Source organism: Rhagoletis pomonella, unplaced genomic scaffold, assembly GCF_013731165.1.
Source record: "Rhagoletis pomonella isolate Grant_MI unplaced genomic scaffold, Rhpom_1.0 Rhpom_scaffold_00012, whole genome shotgun sequence".
Taxonomy (NCBI): domain Eukaryota; kingdom Metazoa; phylum Arthropoda; class Insecta; order Diptera; family Tephritidae; genus Rhagoletis; species Rhagoletis pomonella.
Window position 1 is genome coordinate 13,139,990 of NW_023458566.1, and position 21,956 is coordinate 13,161,945.

General features: G+C 34.4%; 1 protein-coding gene across 6 annotated transcripts in view; it reads right to left on the reverse strand.

The window, feature by feature from the left end:
- The window catches only part of LOC118747863 (nocturnin-like), a 41,468-nt gene that overhangs the window by 1,508 nt on the left and 18,004 nt on the right, over positions 1–21,956 (reverse strand). For 2 of the 6 annotated variants that reach the window (XM_036482049.1, XM_036482048.1), the window contains exons 1-4: positions 17,381–19,964; positions 1,378–1,601; positions 317–382; positions 37–103 (exon numbers count right to left, since the gene is read on the reverse strand). In XM_036482049.1, coding sequence (XP_036337942.1) covers positions 37–103; positions 317–382; positions 1,378–1,601; positions 17,381–19,266 — 2,243 coding nt within the window. In that variant the 5' untranslated portion in view covers positions 19,267–19,964. Of the gene's footprint in view, positions 1–36; positions 104–316; positions 383–1,377; positions 1,602–9,650; positions 10,108–13,232; positions 13,717–17,380; positions 19,965–21,956 lie in introns of those variants that run through there. The other 4 variants (XM_036482053.1, XM_036482052.1, XM_036482051.1 and 1 more) reach the window with 3 other exon arrangements.

Below are 21,956 nucleotides of genomic sequence, written 5' to 3' on the forward strand. Positions count from 1 at the left end.
GGATTGTTCTGTAGAATTTCTTGGACGATGAGAAATTTTCGATTCTCCCATGTCAGTGCCTCTTCTGGACAACGCACGAAGCCGTCGTTATTTTGTCCCAATGCTACAAAAAAAAAAACAAAAAGAAAACCAAAACATATGTAAATAACAAACAACGAAATATACGTATGTAAATAAATACATAAATACATATTTTACGATGCAAAAGAGCAGTGAAAATCTGGGTTTCATGAATACTGTATTGTCTCACATATATGTATGTATATGTACTCGTGTACAATTGGTAGACAATTTGAATATCCTGTTTAGAACTTACTTTGCGATAAAATATTCCACTGCAAAACGCGTATATGATTGGGTAACGTGGAGGCCACACTATAGTCTGAAAAGAAAATGAAGCATAGAAAAACACGTTGATTATTATCATTTATCTCTCTGAATTCATAATCAACAAAAACAGCAGACAGACTCAATTTGTAAAGGAAATGTGGTGTATTTTATGCAGAATTGTGTTGATGTATTATTCAAAAATTTTCCTTTCTTTTATGTTCACAATAAATTTGAATGCACGTGGCTGACTTTATGTGAAATTTTAAATCCACTCACATGTAGACTACTATATATGCAAGTACATTACGGTGGTCCGAAAACAGTAATATCGGAATTGCAATGCTCTCACCGCCTAGGATTGTTCTACATCGAAATAAAGTATACCCCTATTTTTTATTTTGAAATTAAAAAATATTTAGAGGTCGCTCAAAGCGCCCAAAGTTTGCCATGTATTTTTATAGGGCGAAAAATAAATTTGTTCGTAGAAATGGTATAGAATTCTTGAAAGTCAATATTTTTCGATTCTGATTCCCTTCTGGCGACTTTCAATAATAATACCCAATTGTCTATTTAACCATTTTGTAATACTAACGATTTTTTACTGGTCGCCCCATTGCATTTTCGGGGTTTTTGGCGGAGCTATAAATTATAGTTGCAATGAAAAAATGGTTAAATAAACAATTGGGTATTATTACTGGGAATCTCATTTCTACGAAAAGTTGTTTTTTTCCCAAATAAAATACATGGAAAACTTTAGGCGCTTTGAGCGACCTCTAAATATTTTTTGATTTCAAAATAAAAAAAATAGGGGTATATTTTTTCGGCATAGAACAACCTTAGGGGGTGAGAGCATAAAAATGCCGACTTTACTTTTTCACATGCATTTTTGGACCACCCTAAAGTACATACATATGCGCTCATAAATATTCATTAAAAATGTAAGTATCTTCATATGGGTATGCATTTTGCCAATAATCAATGTAAAGCTGCTTATGTAGATAATAAACCTAACTAAGGTAATTTGCACTCTTACATACGAGTACATACCTCTGGCTACTGAGTTTAATTTAAGCGAACGCATTCCATCCGTTACATCTGCGCTGAGCGATGGCTTGACAAAGTATCTAGTCAATAATTGCGGCTGATGTACGCCCCTCAAATGTTTGACGTGTTGCAACAATTCAGTTGTGCTCAGTCCTTTCGGTATCTCCAAACTGTCATCCTGTGAGTCGACATTGTTGATTTTTGGTGCCGAATTGAAGGAGCCCATCCTAAAAAAAGAAAAATAAGAAATGAAAAACATGTTTTTAAACAATCGATTGGAAAAGTGTTTAAGTTTTAGTATTTCCGCAGAAGACATACAATGTAACTGGCATTCATTGATTAAGTAAAAGTAGCGTTTGTCATAAAGAGTTAGTTAGAAAATCATTTTAAAGCATTCCTGGTGTGTAAATGTTTTCAGAATTCGTCAAAACCTGGAACATTTTTATTTAATTTTTGCAAGTATAATAAATACATTTCCGAAAAATATTATTTTGAATTGTGAGAAAATATTTCAGAGATGTTTCGTTTCAAGAAGTCGCATACGAGTTGGTACTTAGGACTGATTACAACTCTAGAAAGTAGAAAGCAAATTTTCTCTAACCAGCAAGCCCGTGAGCATATTCTTAAGACCTTAGTCCGTGGGCATCTCACACAAGAGATGCATACGCACTAGGGCGGACCAATTTGCATGGGAGATTTTTCGACTAAATATAGGCGTATAGCATAGAAGGATTCTACGTGTAATTCTAAGCAAATTTGCCAAAGAAACCACTGGTTTAGAAACAATTTGGAGTTTATACCTCACAAGTCTAAATCGGAGTAGTTTTGGTCGAGTTATTCGAGTTTTTTTAAACCAATCGTGGAATAAAGTTTAAAAACAGCATCCAAAATGTCATTATTACGATTCCGTTGAAAAGATTTTTAAATATTTTTGTGGAGATTTTTTAAGTTTAAACTGTTTTGTTATCTGAGTGGATTTTTTTTTTAAAAGTTCTCTAACAAACTTTTTGTATGCATAAAAATCTCCATTTTTGGAGGTATTTTCAAATTGGTCCAGCTCACGTAAATATTAATATATTTCCGAAATATTTTGGTGAACGTTTCAAAATATAAAAAAATTTTGTAATCCCGGCGGAAAAACCGCACCTTTTTTTGGTGATGCAGTCTAATCTACATACCTACATACATGTGTATATGTGTATGCATTTAGTTCGTATTGAATTTTAGTTGTATGAAAAAAAAACTGTTCAAGGATAAGTAAAATATGTGCGTTTTTTATTTTATTGTAACACGTAAGAAAATGTGAAAGTTTGCACCGTTGCGCCTTCTGGCGGATATTTTAGAAAAAAATATAAGTCCAGAAATTGGTTCCTCATACCAAAAAAAAAAGAATAGGCATACCTAGAAAATTTCGACGTGGCGCCATTAATTGTGTTGTGTAAAGTGATTTGCAAATTTCAAATCGGTTAAAATATGGAAACCTCTCGAAAACCTCTGCATCGATCAAATTCAATCAATTTTATTTTGGCGATCAGTAACTTTTTCTCTGTAAAACGCTGGTTTAGTTATTCGTTGGACGCTCTCCTTCGCCCCAAGGACGAAATCCCCCAAAAACACCGATACTGGACGCGAACTGATAATGCAATATTGCCATCTGATAATTCTGTGGCCATAAGCAATAACCGTCGAAGATGACTTAGGAACGAATTGAGTTATATATGATATCGCATTCTTCAACTACTATCCCATGCGTATGTGAAATCCCCATTTTGCCAGCTATGCTATTCAAAAGGTTATAGACGAAAATATTTTGGTTTCCCCATTAGGCTAATATTACAATCCTAATATTTAAAACGTTTGTTTATCGAATTCAGGTTTTTCGACTTAGGCGGTTATTGCTTATGATCACAGAATTATAACTTAAGATGGATATAACCTTTGGCATTAGTATTGGAAGCAACAATGTAATATTAAATGAACGTTTATAAGAGTAAAAAAGAGATTCAGTTGGAGACGAAGGTTAGATTAGTTTAGCTTGGCTGAGATCTTAGACCCGAACTGGCCTCCATTTCGTTCCCGCAAATCAGAAAACAAAAAGTTGCGTTTTAAACTTTTTTTTCTTAAGTTCGAAGGACCAGGTGGGAGGGGGGCGTTCGAAACCCGTGCTTTGGCGGTATTTCGGGAGAAAACTATTTTACAAAAAAGAGACGCAAAAGATCTACTAAAAGTGTAATTGGTATACATATTTTATGTTATACATATGTTAGGGTGTTTCAGAATGCAAGCGTAAATTTTATTTTTTCCCTTTGGATTAAATAAATTTATTTATATCTCGATACCCAGAATTTTCAAGTATTTATCGCGAGTATAAAAAAAGTCCCCCGCATTTAATTTCATAAGAAATTGACGCTAATATGGAAAAAGTACGATTTTTGGCCATTTGAAACTTGCACTTTATTAGACAAATACTATGTGGGCTATAAAACTACATACCCAAAAGTGTTCTAAAGATTCAGATTAAAAAGTTGAAATATTGACGAAAATTTGTTAGATTTTCCTAATTTTTTTATAAAGTTTGAAACTGTGATTTATGTATATGGTTTTGGTCAAAGCTTGGACGGTATTTTTATAGAAAAATAACAAAAAACATTACGAATATTTAAAAAAAATCAGTACGTGGTAATTTGTTTGAGTCAACTGTATGTATGTATGTAAATTAAATGTATGTAAATTTTATATGTAAATAAGTTTTTAGCTTTTCAATGATATTGAAGAATAATATGATCATGTATAAAAAAATATAATTTTTCCCTTTTTTTAAAACCATTTACTTCCTTGGATTTGAAATGGGAAATGGCAAACAAAAAAACATATTTTAAATAATTTTTATAAATAAAGCCAAAAAAATCACATTTTTGGACACCGTAATGCATATGATATTATGTCGATATACAGCTGCGGTCAATAAGATATGTAGTAGCAAAATTCAAAGTGATGTTTCTTGCAACTTTTTTTTAATTATTTACTACTATTATTTACAGAAACTACATAAATAAAAGTTTCAAAGCTTGCACAAAGTTCACAAAAATTAATCAAACTAAAAAAAAGTGCAAGGTTGTAGTCCCTGTAGTCAATTGAAGGCCTTTTTTTAAAAAAAAAAAGACGAGCTCATCTCGGTGAAAATTCTCCGATTGGTGTAAAACTAAACTAAAATACGACAAATTGGCAGATCTGGCCCGCAAATATTTGAGCGCTCCACCCGCCAGCGTTCCAAGTGAGCCTCTAAGAAATTGCCTCATGGGAGAAAAGGCAGCAAAATTACTTTTTTTGGAATGTTATATGCCGCTTTTTGAACTTTGACTACTAAGATTAAAACACTGTTTAGGTTAAGCACTCGTTCAATGTTCTAACAATTTACAAAATTTTTAGGTAATGAAAACGATGACTTAAGTTTATTATAGCTTTTTTTTATGTTATGCCTAACATTCGCATCCGAACATTCGCATTCCGAAAATTCGCATTCGCATTCGCATTCGCGAATATAGTACATACATACATACATGCATACCTACATATAAACAAACAAACAAATAAACCAACTCCCCAGCAAACATTTAACGCCATACTCATAAAATTTATATAACAAGTACTTACAATGCCTTTCGTAAATATAAAGTTGCCATAAATAAACTGTGGTTATGTCTCACGCTCATGAATATAGTACGCATTAATTTTCTAAGGAAATTAACCAAAACCAAACTGCATTACAAATCGAATACTACGCCTATGTAAATATGAATGAAGTAAGAAAGCGAGTGGTGAGTGTTGCGATTTTTGCATTAAAAAAATGTTTTTTTTTTATGTTTGTATGTATATCTGAAAGAAAAAATAATCTACACACAAATAGCGTAAGTTTATGTGCTAAAAAAAATTAATTTTGTACATACAAGCATATATGATTGAGCAAATTTTCCACTAAGCTAATCAGATAGGTAAACATTTTTTTTTATTTTTATTAATATTGCATGGGTGCCGGCAATTTTATTGCTATTCAATTAGTTAGAATTTTAATTGCTTTAGGTTATCGCAAAAAAAAAAAAACATTTGGAAAGTTTCATACAATTTTGCGAATTTATGTCGGAGCGTTAGGCGGACATTGATTAGCATGGACTATGGAAAGTTATGCGAGATGCGTAATTGTTTTTAAATTAAAGACAAAATCATTGGTCGACGTCTAATCAAAGAGATTATTCTATTAGTAAACATATTATTTGGAAATGGAACCAATAATTTTTTATGGTAAAGGCTATGATTCATTCAAAAAAGTGTTTGTCCAAAAGTGGTATTTTTACGCATTACCTCCGAACTAAAATCTAAAATGTTTCAACAATCAACTTTGACTTCACTAAGAGAGACTGACTGTCTATACTAGATTAAGCAGACAACAACATTTTTATATGGATAACTGAATTATTATTTGCATTATATTATCAGCCGATTAATTTGTAAATAAAAATATTGTTGACTTCAAAAAATCAGGAACGTTATCAATATTTTGTTTTTATATATGTTACCAGCTAATTTTGGACTACGTCAACCGTTTTTTATAGTTATAGGTAGCTTTTTATCGGAAAGGTGGCAGCTCAAGGGGGGTGCCATACGAGTGACGGTTCCAGGATTTACTACGGGGGTTACGGATTTTTAATTTTATCACCTGTTTGATTTTAAGTTAACTATCAAGAGCTATCAAGAAGTGTCTTTTGGAAGTAGGCATCGATTGTTCGTACCTTCATGGCCAAGGAGATGATCTAACCCGCAATACCGACTCCACCCATAAGTCTGCCACTGGCCCCCATACGAAGAAGCTAGTGGTTCTCCTAAATTTTTATATGAGCATTGAAGTGGGTTTAATTAAACCCAAGTAAGGTAACTCTGATTCAGGAAATTGTTTGAAAACGTTTTTTTATATTTTTTCATCAAAATTCAAATGAGGTAGCTTTGTACATACCCTGCAATGAAAATTATCAATTGTTAAAACTAACCAACTTATAGTTAGCTTTTTGACGAGATTTCGATTAATACCTCACTTTTAATTAGCTATGACAAAACCAACTTAAAGTGAATTGTAAAGTCGTGCAGGAGTCATGCAGACGCAATCGGGAGTTGGTTTTCTTTACAAGTTTCTATTAAATATCCTCATACAAAAATTACTTTCAATACACTTTTTTTCTGAACTTCGCAGATTCTTTTTCATATTCGGGACAAATAAAAGGAAGATCGAAATTGTATACTATCATTTTGAAGTTATGTCTGACGGTGTTCGAATATGGGGCCACCCAGAGCAGAATATGTAAACAAATATGAAATGTAATAAAATAAAGTAAAATAAATAAGTAAATAAAAAAGTAAAAAAACAAAAAAATATTTTGTTTTTCTTATTGATATTTTATGTCCAAAAGTAGTTAGTTACAAGTTAGTTGACATGTAATGCAGAGGTATACAGGTCTGACTTTTTTGCGGCCATCGCCTCACAAAAGTAGCTAGCTTTTTTCGAACAAAATACACAGTTAATAGTTAGCACTAGTGTTCGCGTAAACAGACTAAAGTTAGGTATAAGCTAACGTCCCTCCCTGCAGGGTATTTCCACCAGTAAATTTGTTGGAATAAAAATTCATAGCAATTTTTGGCTACCCCAAATTTTCATTGCCCACATTTAACACTCTGCAATGACCAAAACTAAATTTGCTTTTTTTCAATTTCGGTTTCCATTGTATCTAAAAATATTTGTTCCACAACATGGTGGAATTATACCAGGCGAAGTAATAGGAGCGAGAAGAAATCCAAAAATACAACAACAAAATGTTTAAGCTTTTGTAAAATTTTACGATTTTAAGCCTTTATTTAACATCTTGTGAATCCCCTATACGAGTTGCTGAAACCGCCGGCAATTGATTTGTGTAAAAAGAACTGTTGAAGCAGAACGAGCAGAATGTTTTACTTTATCAAAGAAATACTTGAAATACCCTTCAAAAGGGAAGTGGTACAGCATCAAATTCAATAAGCGAATTGCTTACGCATATTTTGATTAGTAACACTAAATTAAGGTGTATTTTTAATAAAAATTTATTTATAACAAACAAATGCTTCAAGTCTAATTTTAACAGCCCATATAAAATATATAAAACTTGACACACAGAGACTTCAGTTACGCCGGCTTTTTTGATCTTTATTTTTTCTCGCTTTTTCATATTTTTTTTGTTTTTATGGTAATGAGAAGCGGGTGTGTAATCATTTTCCAGTTCAATATTCATAATTTTTTTGGGCATTTACGATTTTTGCGAAATAAAAACTTGATTATGGTATTTTATAAAACACAAAAACGCTTGCAACAAAACCTGTACAAAATTGTATTTAATTATGAAAAATTTATTTTTTTTTTTAACAAAAAAATGCTGAATCGCATTTGAATGAAATAAGGGTATGTCAATAAATATGTGCATATCGCATACGTCCTTTATTTTGTACATATTTATGTAATAAATAATCAAGTACCAAAAATTTTGGATGCCACTAAATACCGAGTATGATAGTATTTGCATATTTTAATTGTGCTAGATACTTTAAGCAATTCTACTAACTTATTTTCACATGACTAAATACTGGCTAGAAAAGTATTTAGTTACTTTTAGCTAACGATTAGGGCTGCACTAAATATCGTTTACGAAAGTAATCCCTAAAAGTCCCGAAAATCCCTGAAACAATCCCAAAAGCCCTTTAATTAATTCCTAACTGGTCCCGAAAATCCAAATGATGCGGGAAAATATAACACTTCGAAAATTCCTTAAAAAATAACGGAAAGTCCCAGAAATATTCCAAAACTTCCTAAAACTATGCCGAAAAGTATAGCATGAAAAATCCTCCCAAAAAAAAGGGAATAAAATCTCAAATGTTTCTATATTGTTTGCAAATTATGTTTATTTATTTATTTTTAATAATTTTGATTTAAAATATAATTAAATCTATAACAGAAACGACAATAATAAACGTTTAAAAGCTTGCACAAATCGCAAAAAAATTAGTCAAACTTCAAAAAATTGTCATCAAAATTTCAAAATTTTTAATTAGAATATTTAGAAATTTTTCGTTTACGGGTATGCAGTTTTGTAGCCCATTCAATTTTTTTTCATATAAAAAAAAAAAATTTGATCACAACGCGCAACACCCTCCACAAAAAAAATTGTAAAAAATCTACAGTAATTTTTAACGACTTGAAAATTTTCGAAATATTCTAATTAAAAATTTTGAAATTTTCATGACAATTCTTTGAAGTTGGATTAATTTGTTTGCATTTTTGTGCAAGCTTTTAAACTTTAGTTATTGTGGTTTCTTTTATAGACTGAATTATATTTTAAATGAAAATTATTAAAAACAAATAAAATAAACATAATTTGCAACCAATATCATTTTGAATTTCGTTGCTAATTAGTTGATCGCATCTGTATGTATTTATCTGCCAGCAAAGGGTGAAGCAATATTTTGCTTCAATCTCTTGCTAAAAGCCAACGCAAATCGTTTCCTCTTCATATGATTAAAATTAAAATCTAAACAGTTCTTTGCATTCCCTGTAGTTTTTAGTCAACACTGCTTTGGAAGAACATGTGCAAATGCACTCTAATTAAAAAGAAATATATTTCACATAAAAATTTTGTATGAATTAAATCTATTCCAATATTTCACTAGACTTCTTTTACGCTAAAACCTACTACCATAAATCTTAGTTAATCTGAAGCTGTAAAAATTTGCCGGCTTAGTATATTATTTATTTTTAAATACTTGTCCCACTATTTGTCTAACAGCAGAAAACAATCAATTATACTTGGCGTATGAGTAACATGTCAGTGTATGTATGTATGTATGTATGTACATACATATAGCAAGTCTGCAAACCTGAAATCGCATCGCATACAAACAACCGCTTCAACAACTTCAAGTCAAGCGTCAATGAGCTGGGAAAATCCAAACAACTATTGATTGCTGATTTACAAGTATGTACATAAAGAACTACTTATGTTTTTAAATGCTATTTACTTTTCTTTAGCAATTAATTATGTAAGTGTGAGCTTCATGAGCATGCCTATTAAGTGTTTGAGTGAAGTAAAAAACAAAAAAAAAAAAAAAAAAAAAAAATAAAAAAAATAAACAGAAAAGCTTTTTGAGTAAGAACAGCTTAATTACGCAGACTTGCCTTACTTAATTTTTAATCCCATCATATTTACCTAGTTAGCATCACTTTTTGCAAATAAGATTTCCGATCATTTTTACAGGGCGTTTTATTGGCGCGTTTTATTTGCATTGCCTGCTCCATTTTTACAAAGAACTTTGTGTGTGTGTTTTTTTCTTAGAAAGCACCAAATTCACTTTTACTTTCAATTTGCAATATTCACTTAAGTAAGTCCTACAAAGTTCTAAACGAACTTAAGTAAGTAAATTCCTTTAAAGGCAACTGATTTTGCTGTTAAACAATGTTCTTAGACAATTATTGACCAAACCGTTCTTGGAAGCGGCTTTGATGAAACTGATCCAAGTGCGAATTGTGACTTATTAGAAGTGAAACTGGTATTTCAATAAGTATTTAAACTGCTATTTCGTGGGGTTCGAGATCGTTTCGATTTTGTTTCTCACGTGTGCCAAACAACAATGAGAATGCGGTTGACATCTTGTTTCGAGTTTACCTCAGCGCCAAGTCGGAGGACAGAGCGTTTGTTGGAGCGCAGTTCTGAGTCTTTGCGTTCGTTTTCGTTTCGATGTTCATTTTATTAGTATTTTTTTTATTTATGTTATTCTACGTTCTTTTGTTTTTGTTCCTCTTATTTTTATTTTTATTTTTTTTGACTGTATTTCCATATTCTTTATATTGTTTTAATAACAAACATATATCTTTTGTGTATTCTCTGGACGAATGCTCGACCAGGCAGAGCGCTGCCGAATGGACCGCAGCACATTGTTTGCGTATGTATGTATGTTTATGTGCGCTTACCGACTCCACCAAATAAGCGCTAATATATGTACATACATACATATATTCATGTGGGCAGCAATTTCAAACTCACAATGAGTTGCCGCCCGTCTCTACACCCTCAACTCCCTCGCCGGTATCTATTTATGCCTTTGTGCCTTCGCAAGCGCGTGGCCTCACTTTCCACAAAGTCCGTTGGCAGTAATGTAAATATGTGCAAATATATACATACACACATACATTCATATATATACATAAAAATGAGCGCCCACTCAAAGCTGTTAAAAAGTTAAAGTCTTGTTCTATTGTTTTGTTCTAGCGGCATACAAACAACACTTCGTCACGTTGGCTCTTTGGCTGGCTTTACATTTCTTGTTTGTTTTGATTTCGTTGATAGAGATTAACAATAAAAAAATTAAAAAAATGTTCGACGCGCCAAAATTTAACTCGCATATTTTAATGAAGACAAATTCACTGATATCTGCATAGTACCGACTTATTTACATATTTACATATGTATGTACATATGTATGCTTTCACGCCGAATATGCACGTATGTTAGATGTTTAGCTGCTGATAGACAAACATACATATGTATGTACGCACATTAGAGAGGTCAAATTTTTGTATGGGAAAAAATTGCATCCTAGAAAATGGGGCACCCCCTTAGTTTTTTTCCTTTTGATATTTGTAATATCTATACCAACTTTAAGTTTTCTACTGCAACCAATACAGGGTGCTCAATGACCTTGAAATATGCTACTGGATCGCTGTGAAACTGGCAAAAATATTGGTGATTTTTATAAAAAGCTACTGTTGCCATGACACCTGAAGCTTGCGATATTTTAATAGATAATTTTAATTTGAAATATTCTTAGGTTACTTAAACAACTGTTTGGTTAATATATGTACACAATACTACTAGAGTAAAATATGAGCATCATGAGCATCCTCTAAATGGATACTTAGACTCGAAAGGTTTGGTACCAGCACCTCTTTCGGCAAGCGGAAAAATTTTGAAAGGTGCCCCAAAGCCTATCTGGGAAAATTTTTTTTTGGACCACTCTAACGTACATACACAAATTTACTCAGCTGGTATGTATCAATCATAAATTTTTATTGTCTAAGAAAATATTTTTTGTTTGACTATTACGTATGATTACTAACGCTGGGATAAAACTCTGATGAGGACCTAAAATTGTTGTTTCTCTCCTTGTAAGCTGGAACAATCCGTGTTTCTAGACGGCAGCAGTTTCCGAACCATTCTAGCCCCCTCATCGAGTTGGGGTATATTAAAAAAAGCCTCTTTTTAGGGCTGGCGCCTTGCCGCCGTGCAGAGGTTTAGGCTAATTGCAATTCGGCATCTATCATTGAGTGAACTAATGATTGTGTCATTACTTCATCTCTATGAATGGAACCCCTAGAACTGCCACCTCCTAATTCAGGATGTTAAGCGAGAAAATGCCAATCGACGGTTTGAAGTTAGAAAGAGTAACGGCAACCTTACCCCGACAAAGTGCCCGCACAAAGTGCTTAAGTTGATCAAAATAGCGCCGAGGACCACGATGAGCCATCCATCAGTTCGGCGTCGTCTTCCAGTAGGAGCTCATTCGCGAGTCCAGCGTAATTATGCGCTGGGTACCAGCGGCAGTAGAACAGGAAAGCGGGATCGGTCGCAAAATAGGGCTGACAGCTGGCAGGTCATCTAGCCAATCGGAGTCTTCAACATCCCGAGACTCAGTATGGCGATCAGCACGGAGAAAGCGTCAAAGAGCGAAGCCTACTCAACTGCCTTTTCCTGGGTAGTCAGGCGCACTAAATGCCCTTCATCGAACCGAGCGGAGGATCATCCACCGTAATGCGAGAGTCCTAATCCATAGCGAAAGTCAGGCATCACTGAAGACTCTCCTATCCTTTGAGTTTAAATCGTCTCTAGTTTCGAGTGCATTGAGACCTTTAACTTCCTTGCTGAGTATATACAAAGTCGCTAAGGAGACACTACTGCACTTGCTGCTTGAGTGTGATGCTGTTTCAAGGCAACGTCGCTGTATTGGTATGCGCTTTATTAAATCCATGTTCATTACAAGTTGGTGTTAGTTCGTCATTCCATCTTGGTGGTTACCCATCGGCAACGGAAATGGGGACGTAGACTTTTCGGGTAAGCTTTTATTTCTGCGTCGTATAAACATAAGGACATAGTGAGGACTTGTAGAGCATAATTTTTGTCCATCGAAAGATGATTCTGCTTTTCAAACTGCTATTTGTGGTTTTATAACAGTGACGAAAACCCTTGGTGTATTAGAAAGATATACATATCGATGGTCCTCTGCAAGAACGGCACAACTCAAAATTAAAAAAAGCAAAACCATTACTACTATTAAGTGTCTCATGTCTCCAATCCTTGTCTAATATATTTTTTTGAACTTTGAGTTCTGCGGTTATTGCGGAAGCCCATCGATATGTACATTGTCTTGGCCTCATTCGCGCTAGACCAGCCTATCTTGCTTCCCTTTTTAAACTGTAAAATTGCACTTATCTGCTTAGTGCAGCGACATCGTGCATTTGCAATACCACTGCGATACGGCGTACACTTTCCAATATCGGATTGAAGTCGCACAACAGTGATTCGCCGTCAGGAATTAAAGCACCCCACCTATACCTGCCTACACATTATTCACAGTTTTCATGCGTTAATTAATTTTTGTGTAAATTTCCGTTAGCTATGTAGATTTGAGAAAGGTAAATATGTACATGTACATGTATGTACATACATACAAATATGGCATAAGGATGATTAACACATATACATAGTTGATAATTAAATTGATCCAGTTAGTCTTACCTTGGTATGGGCACTGCAACGCGTCGACGCGTGAATGCACGTGACGTCACAATAAGTCGCGATGACTTGAGTAAATATTCCATTTTGCAGTTGAATTGTATGTGTCTACTTTCGTGTGTGAGTGTGTGTGTGTGTGTATGTGTGTGTGCGATTTTATACACAAATTTATTACCTTAATTACAAATATTAATTAAGGCTTTTGATTTTGTGATTGATTACGTTTCAATTAATTTAAGCAAAATACTAAATCAATTTCATTTTTAATCAATAAATCCAAATTTTATTTTTTAAAAGTTGTTGTGAAACAAAATTTAGCAAATCAATATTTATTAAAAATCGATACTATATATCACACGATGCAACCACTACTGCCTTACTTTTAACTTTGTTACAATTTGTTGGGCAATTAAAAAGTACTTGTACGTCGTTCTATAGACATTGACAGTATCATTATGTCAAAAAGTCTCGATTTTAGCAAATGATCCTAGAAGAAGAAATTGAAATATTTAAAATATGAATGAATACAGCAAGCGCTGGCGGAATCGTAGTTTAGCTGCGGCGTTGCGAAACGTGTCAACCTTTTGAACCAAAGCTATGCAGGCAATGATAGAGTAAAATCTATGATGCTTGGAATATGTAGATAAGAGCGCCATATACGTATGTACATAAAGGTGGTCCAAAATATGTAAGTAAAGTCGGAATTTTTATGCCCTCACGCCGTAGGATTGTTCTGTGTCGGAAAAATTTTCCCTTATTTTTTATTTTGAAATCAAAAAATATTTAGAGGTCGCTCAAAGCGCTCAAAGTTTTTCATGGTATAGAATTCTTGAAAATCAATATTTTTCGATCGGAAAACTCTGTTTCTCTTCAGAAGACTTCCAATAACAATACCCAATTGTTTATTTAACCATTTTGTAATACTAAAGATTTTTTATTTATCCGCCATTTCATTTTCTGGCATTTTCTGGGGGTTTTGGCGGACCTATAAAATATAATTACTATGAAAAAATTGTTAAATAATTGATTTTCAAGAATTCTATATAATTTTTAAGAAAGTTTTTTTCCCCCTACATAAAATACATAGAAATCTTTGAGCACTTTGAGCGACCTCTAAATATTTTTTGATTTCAAAATGAAAAATAAAGTGTACTTTTTTCGATAAAGAACAATCCTAGTGCGTGGGAGCATACAAATTCTGACTTTAGTTTTTCACATGCATTTTTGGACCACCCTAATGTACATACATACATATACAATGTAGGCATAATCATTCGCATAAGCAATGTGCACGCGTCAAAATTACAAATGTGGCTGTCAAACAAAAGAAAATTGGAATGTAATTTGCAACAAAGTCGTAATTAAAAGTAGTGCATAACGTACCTATGTATGTATGTAGTTCAAAAATTGTATTCTTCTATTTATAAGATTATAAGTAATGCGCAACTGAATCGCACATTTTTATTTTTTCTCTGCACCGGATGCCACTATCCAATTCTTATGTAGAATCGCTTAGTGATTCAGTTTAAGGAAAAGTGGTTCCACTCATTCACGTGACACTTGCGAAGCAATTTACCAGGAATTTAATATGAATACGGTAAATGACAGCTAATAAAATTCACCATAAACCATATATAGATACGTCACTTTTCGATAGGCCTGATAGTTTCCGAGAAATTAATATATCATTCCAGATTTTTTTTTAAGAAAACTTTAAACTTTAACAGGGAAAAAATTTAAAAAATAATAGATTTTGTGTAATTTTTGTTTGAAGTCCTGTTCTATTACAAAAAATCCAACGTGGTCAAATTAAAATGCACAAACATTTTTTTTTATGAAATATGGCGTGATATACGTGATTAAGTGGAAACACTTTTTTTAAGTTGAATAACGGTAAATTGCAAATATATCGAAAACTTATCCATAGAAAAAAAAATTAACTCGATTTTCGAAATCATAGGAATTGGATAGTAGCATCCAGTGTGCATTTTGCTGTGAGCCAGTGTTACCATCCGTTTTGTCGTTTTTGTGTTAAGTTGATTTTGATTTCCCAAACTTTTTTGTTTTACTTAACCCTAGTTTAACAAAATTCAACCCAAAAGTTAACGCAACGTATAAGAAATCGGTTCACAAAAGGTGATTTGAGTATACATTTTCATGGGTCTATCTCTAGCCTATATTTATATGCAATTCCTTTTGACAAACACCCTGCTGACCTTGTCATAATTAACCTTTTATTTGTATATCTGGTAGCAACTTATCATAATCAAATATTTGTTATATATATTTTTTTTTTTTTAATAAACCACATTCAGTTAACAAGCATAAATACGAGTATGTATGTACATATGTACGTATGTGAAACTACTAAGTGAATATAGCAGTTGCAAAAATTTGTAGAATTAAACGTTTTTTATTTTATTTTATTTTATTTTTTTAGTTCACCTTGAACTTCATGCGTATTATTATTTATTTTTGTTTGTTTATTTGTTTTGAAAGTTGACAACAATTATACTCGAGTGCGCTACAGTTTATCTTGCGGATATTTAGTTACATACATACATACTCATTACTGAAGCACACTTTACGCAAGCTTAGGAAGCCAATTATTTTGTAATATGCTTAATATTATGTGAAAAAAATAAAAATAAATATGTAGACATATCATTATGCACAAATGGCCTTTATAAAACAAATTTTGCGGTAGTTGAGAATGACAGCATACGAGTTACGTACATAAATATTATTTATGACTCTAATTGAGATAGAAAATTCATAAAACACGCATAAAAATACCGCAACAGATTATTTATTCGAGCACTTTAAGGCCACTTCAAGTTTATTTTGGCGTAATTAGAGAGAAAAATAAACTTTGTTCGGATAGGTCTTTGAACGAACCAAAGTTCATATCTTCAGTGAACCTTTGTTGTAAAAAAAAAAAAACAAAATAAGAAATAAATATGCGAGCACTTTTTTCTTGAGAGCTACATACTGATTTAAGAAATTTTGATAGAAGTAAATTTCTTTACCATTTCTTCTGCGTCATTTTATACAAATTTTTCGTTTTTTCTTTAGGACTGCAGACAGGCCTTAAGCAAAGAAAAGAAAAAAAAAACAAAAATTCTTCTTTGGAAGCTCGGTTTTGAGGTCAAATCAATTTTTCATTCAATCAGATCTTTAAAATGACCTTCAAAATAAAATATTGGCTTTTTAGATTGTAATAAACTTAGAAAAAATTTGTGAATGTGTTTTTCGGTGCTCATGGCCATGGAAATCGATTCCTTGCTGCAAGAACATCAAAAATAACTATTTGTTTAAAACTTTTACAAAGTCGCTTGTTTCAGGAAAAAAAAGGAAAAAAATAAAATCTTCTATATTTGAAAGTCATTTTGAGAGTCAAGATAATTCTTTTACCCAACGAGTCTTTTTTTCCTGAATTCTCCAACTCATATTTTAAATACCGTTATATTTGATTTTGTCCATTTTTTTTACAAAATAGAACACTGTGTGCCTCCTGGCTATCGCTTACTATTTTCTCACGCACATGGCATAAACTTCAGCCTGAAAAATACTCGGATATTTCCCCAGAGGAACAGCCATCTTAATTCAGGGCCGAGGATCCCTTCTCCTATTCCCTCTGGAGTTGTCGAGCCGTCTGCATCCACAGGACTCGCTTGCCAGCCGCTTGCACAGCATTAATGCTTCCGTGGCTTTGAAAGTGATCGTAACCAAATGTTTGTTCCATAGAATTTTGTCTTCAAGCATTAATCCCAGATAATTCCCTTCACTGGCGTTTGTTGACAACGACTCCCTACAAAGTTATGTTTCTCTTGCCCGGCAGGACTCTTTTTTAAAGTGACCATAATGATGTCAGACTTAGCTGGATTAAAGTTGAGCCATAGGTTATTAAGTATTCCTATTCCTACCCACCTTCAACTTTAATTTGTATCAGATTTTTTTGATAAAAGAGAAAAAAAAAATTATTTTCACACGCAAGTCATAGCCGAAAAAACTCATTACGAAACTACATAAGCAGCGATCGAAATACGCAGATTAACCAGATGAATTGCCATTTAGTAGAACGACCAGTTTCTTCTCTTAACCCGTTTCAATATTTATGTGATAAGTTACTAAAATTACATGGCAATTACCTCACAAGATACAAAAGTAAATCCCGCGGTGGCTCGTAATCGATTACAGTATTCTCTTGACGTTGATGTTTATGTAGCTGTTGCTGTTGTTTTATGGTAGCCGCATTGTCTGTACCGGCAATACCAAAAAAGTTGTCATTGTCACTGTCACTGTCATTGTCGTCGTAGTCATCGTTGTCGTTGTCGTCGTTGTCGTCGTCGTCGTCGTCGCCACCTTCGCTATACACACAACAACCACATTCAGCGTCGTCACTACGGCGAACGGCTCGATGTTCATGGTGATAGTTGTTGACTTTTTCGTTGTTGTTATCAACGCAGCAGCTGTTCACATCGCTCACGTTGATCGCGTTATTGGAGTGCGTAAATGCGTCATGAGTTGGCGCGCAATTGGCTGGCACACCTTTTTGGGGCGCTTGTTGTTGCTGTCGTTGTCGCTTTTTATGTTGCTCTCGTCGCCGTTGTTGTTGTTGGCGTCGTCTTTCTTGTTTTGTTTGTTGGTTTTGCGCCGTCGACGACACACACCCGTCTTTGTCTGCCACTGCAACATCGGGCGCACACGCCGTTACATTACTCGTTCGCGCCGCCGACGCCGCCGCCGCCTCCGCCACCATAAGCTCCGCCAGTGCGGCTGCTTTCGTATTCGCATTTGCGCTCGCCATTTCCAGTTGTCGCGCCGCCAGACGTTGTTTCATTTGCGTCGTTGAGGTCATTGCTGAGGCCTTTGCCAATGCTTCCGCAATTTCGAATTTCTCACGGAAGTCCTTCAGCATGGCCATCTCGTGCCGATCGACGATTGGAGCATTCATATTATTGTCGCTATGAACGAGAGGAGGACCACCAGCGTGGTCGTCAACGTCGTCGTCGTCCTCGTCGTCGTTGCGCGGAGTAGTCAATGTGATTTCATCAACTAGTTCACGTGCTGGCTTAACCAATTTATTATTGAGCTCTTGCCTTTTTTTGCTACCGTCTGACTTCTCCTTTTGTTCGTCAACAAAGCTGGAGTCACTGTCTGTATCGTTTGTGTTCGCCGTTAAAATATCTGTGAGAAATTTCTTACGTTGTATGGCAATACCTGAGGGCGCGCGTAGTATGGGCGCATTTGCCGCCACGGCGGACGTGACTACATTCGCATTCAGACCTATTGGCGCTTGAATTGCTGTAGCAACTCTGTCAACTTCATCGGTTCCTTGTGCCAGCGATTCGTCTACGGAATTGGCGCGCATTGTATCCTCTGAGCAAGTGTGTTGCAGCTGTGGTCGCTGCTGTTGGCACGTCTCTTTCACGTACTCGGCCAGTGCTTCACTGGATTTCAAGGTCACCTCTGATGGCGGTACAAAACCGGCCAAGCTCAAACGTAATCGGCACTCATCAGTGCACAGTCGACGACACATCTCATTGATGGCGGTGGCGCGTGCACCCAAATCGCCAGGTGCGCTGTCGGTGCATGTCAGGCAGGGTTTGTAGAAGATTGAATTGCCTACTATAGAGATGCCTGGATCATTGCGGGGCGCATCACCACCATCACCATTGCCGCTGCTGCTGCACTCTGAAACTAGCAATTCATATTCTGACTCAGGATTTAACTCATCGCTCGAAGAGTGGTGCGCGTCTTCATTTCGATTGGGTGTTATAGCGCGCTCTCTTCTGAAGCTGTCGACTTGATTGAATTCATTTGAATTCGATTCTAGTTGAAAGAAGAGTGGCGGACGCTCTTCGTCGGGTGTGCGACCATCACGCATGAAGCTTGAACGCATCGAGGACATGTTGGGTGGCGGACAGTGTAGTAACAATGAGGTGACGGGCATCGCTTTGCCCAGTGCGGTGGTACGTCGATGGCCATAACGTTTAGAGGCATCAGCGCCGAAGGTATCCTGATGTGATTGCATAGTGTGCGTGTGGCGCGCGTGTTAGCTGCGGGCTGGAAGGGGGGTTACAACTATTTAGAAGGAGGACTTGAAGAAAAAATCGAACGATCTACTCGCAATCCATGCGTTTAGCAATAATTGTTATTGATTTTTATAGTTATTTGCCTTCTAGATTAGTTTAATTTCTTTCTTAAAATCATGGATTCACAGTTTTCTTAGAGCACAACTACTTTAATTATATCCTCACAGTTTTCTTTTTTTTTAAGATTTCACATTTGTGCAATTCCTTTTTTTTCGTAAAAATTTCGGTAATTCACTCAATTTTATTTTTCACTTGCGCTTTATAACGGTTCAAGTTGTTTATCAACTGTGTTTGTGTCAGGTAATTGTAAATTTAATTCACTTTGGTTCCGTACGTTTCGCTCGCGTGTACACTTTGCGCTTAGAACATTGAACTAGTAATCCGAGCAACAAGCGACGTTTCTTATTTATATCGGCTAGATCGAGGCTAACAGCATTCACAACATCGGCTAGCAGGCTAGCAGCCTGGCTGGCTGTTTGTTTGTTTGTTTGTTTTGGCTTAGTGGTGGTGGTAGCTTTGCTCTGTCGTCGGCGTCCGATCGTTGCGATATTCACTCAAAATGAGCCGTCATTGCTGCAATTAGTGCGGCGTTGTCGTTGCTAATATTATTATTACCTGTTGTTGTCCGGACGCACAAACACACACGCACTCACACACATGTACTAAATATACATATATACTCCGTGTTTTATAGTCATTGTTGTCGCATTGCCATTAGCTTACGAGTAATTGTCAACCGAACTCGCAGTTGATTACTTCGCCAAAAAATAATCGCGACTTCTCAAATTGTGTTTGTTTAATAAATTTGCTGATTTGCTTTGTTGTTGCTGGTACACAGTTTCTGCAATTAATCGTTAATTTTGCACGATTTAGTTTTATTTCTTGTTTACAAGTTGTCTGTTGCAGTTGCAGTTATAGCAGTGGCAGAAGTAAACAACCCCCGTAACTTGGATTGAACACATAATTTCAAAATTTTGGAGGAGTAATGATGACGCCGTGTTAGCGGAATTAGCAAACTTTACACATAATACTATACAATAATATATATAGTTAGGAAAAAGTTATGCATAGAATGGTTTATTTTTATACCTTTCAGATTGGTTGTGTCATTCAAAATATTTCTTGATCACTTAGCGATTATTGTTAAAATTGCATAAAATCAGTGCCGCAATTACTTGATTAACAGTCAACATAATGTAGGCATGTTTTTTATGTAAGTTCGTTTGTTTGGTAAAATTAATTTTTCATATTTCAAGAATCTTAGATAAACCTTTTTATGACAAATATGTGTCGTTGGCTCTGACTGGATGTCGAGTCTGTGAAGCACCCTCGAAATAAAAATTGCAATGCTGGTGGTAAGAAAACGACTGAACTCAACATATATGTATGTATGTATATTTTTATTTTTAAAATAAAAAAATTAATGAAAAAAGAAAAAATTAGTGATATAAGTTTCTAACAACTAAATGATTATTAAAAACAAAAATTCTTTTTAAAACAATAAAATCGTAAAATTAAAAAAAAAGTATTACACAAAAAAAATAATAATTAAAAAAAAAGAAATAACTTCCTAAAATTTAAATGAAATTAAAAAAATAAACATTTTTTCTTTTTAAAATAATATAATCTAAATAAAAAGGAAATTTAGAAAAAGGAAAAAAATAACTGTAAAAATTTAATAAATAAAAAAAAACATTTTTCTTTTGAAAACAATAAAATCTAATAACTAAAAGAAAATTAAATTAAAAAATTTTATAAAAAAAATATGTTTCTAAAAATTAAATTAAATTATACAAATATATATATTTCTCTGGTAGTTTAAAAGTTTAAATGAAAAAAATATATACATATTAAAATAAAAAAGAGCATAAGTTTCAAAATAGTATTACTTATTTCTTTTTAAAACAATGAAATATAAAAATTAGAAGAAACTTAAATTAAACAAGCGATTTAAAGAAAATTTTTTGAGGACAAGCTTTTATTAGTGGTTAATAAAAATCAACCCGGAATTGCCCTGTTAGTCGTTGTCTCTGTCTTTGCCTTTGTTCTTGTCTTTGTTCTGTTTTTGGCTTTGCCGTTTTCTTTCCCGGGGTCGCCCAAGAAGTTTCACTTAAAGAAAATGCATAATTTTCCTTTCTTTTTTTGCAATGTGACATCAGTCGTTCAGCCCAGAAGACAGATCGTTTTTCAGTGGTCCTTCCATTGTTTTCGTTCTCTACTCATGGGTCCTGCATCGAACGATATTTTCAGCGGAGCATCATCATCCATGAGCAACCATTGTGTTTTTGCGCGTACTGGGTATAAATCGATCTTGCGTAGAATAGTTCTCACGAAGGCTTCCAAAACTTCCTCATCAGATGTAGTTCAGCATCGGCCACATTTCTGCGCCATATAAAAGTGCGGGGTGCTTTTCCATTGACTACCAAGTCCAAAGTAGCACCTGTTGGCAAGAGTTATCTTTCGCTTGATCTCCACGCGGTTATTATTGGCACTGTTTATATTGGATCCTTGGTAGACAAAGTCTTTCACTATTTCAGAATTATAGCTGCCAACGTTGACGTGTGTCCCAATACGGCACGACTCTTCATGTGTTGCCAGGAGGTACTTTGCCTTGACCTCGTTTTTTGCC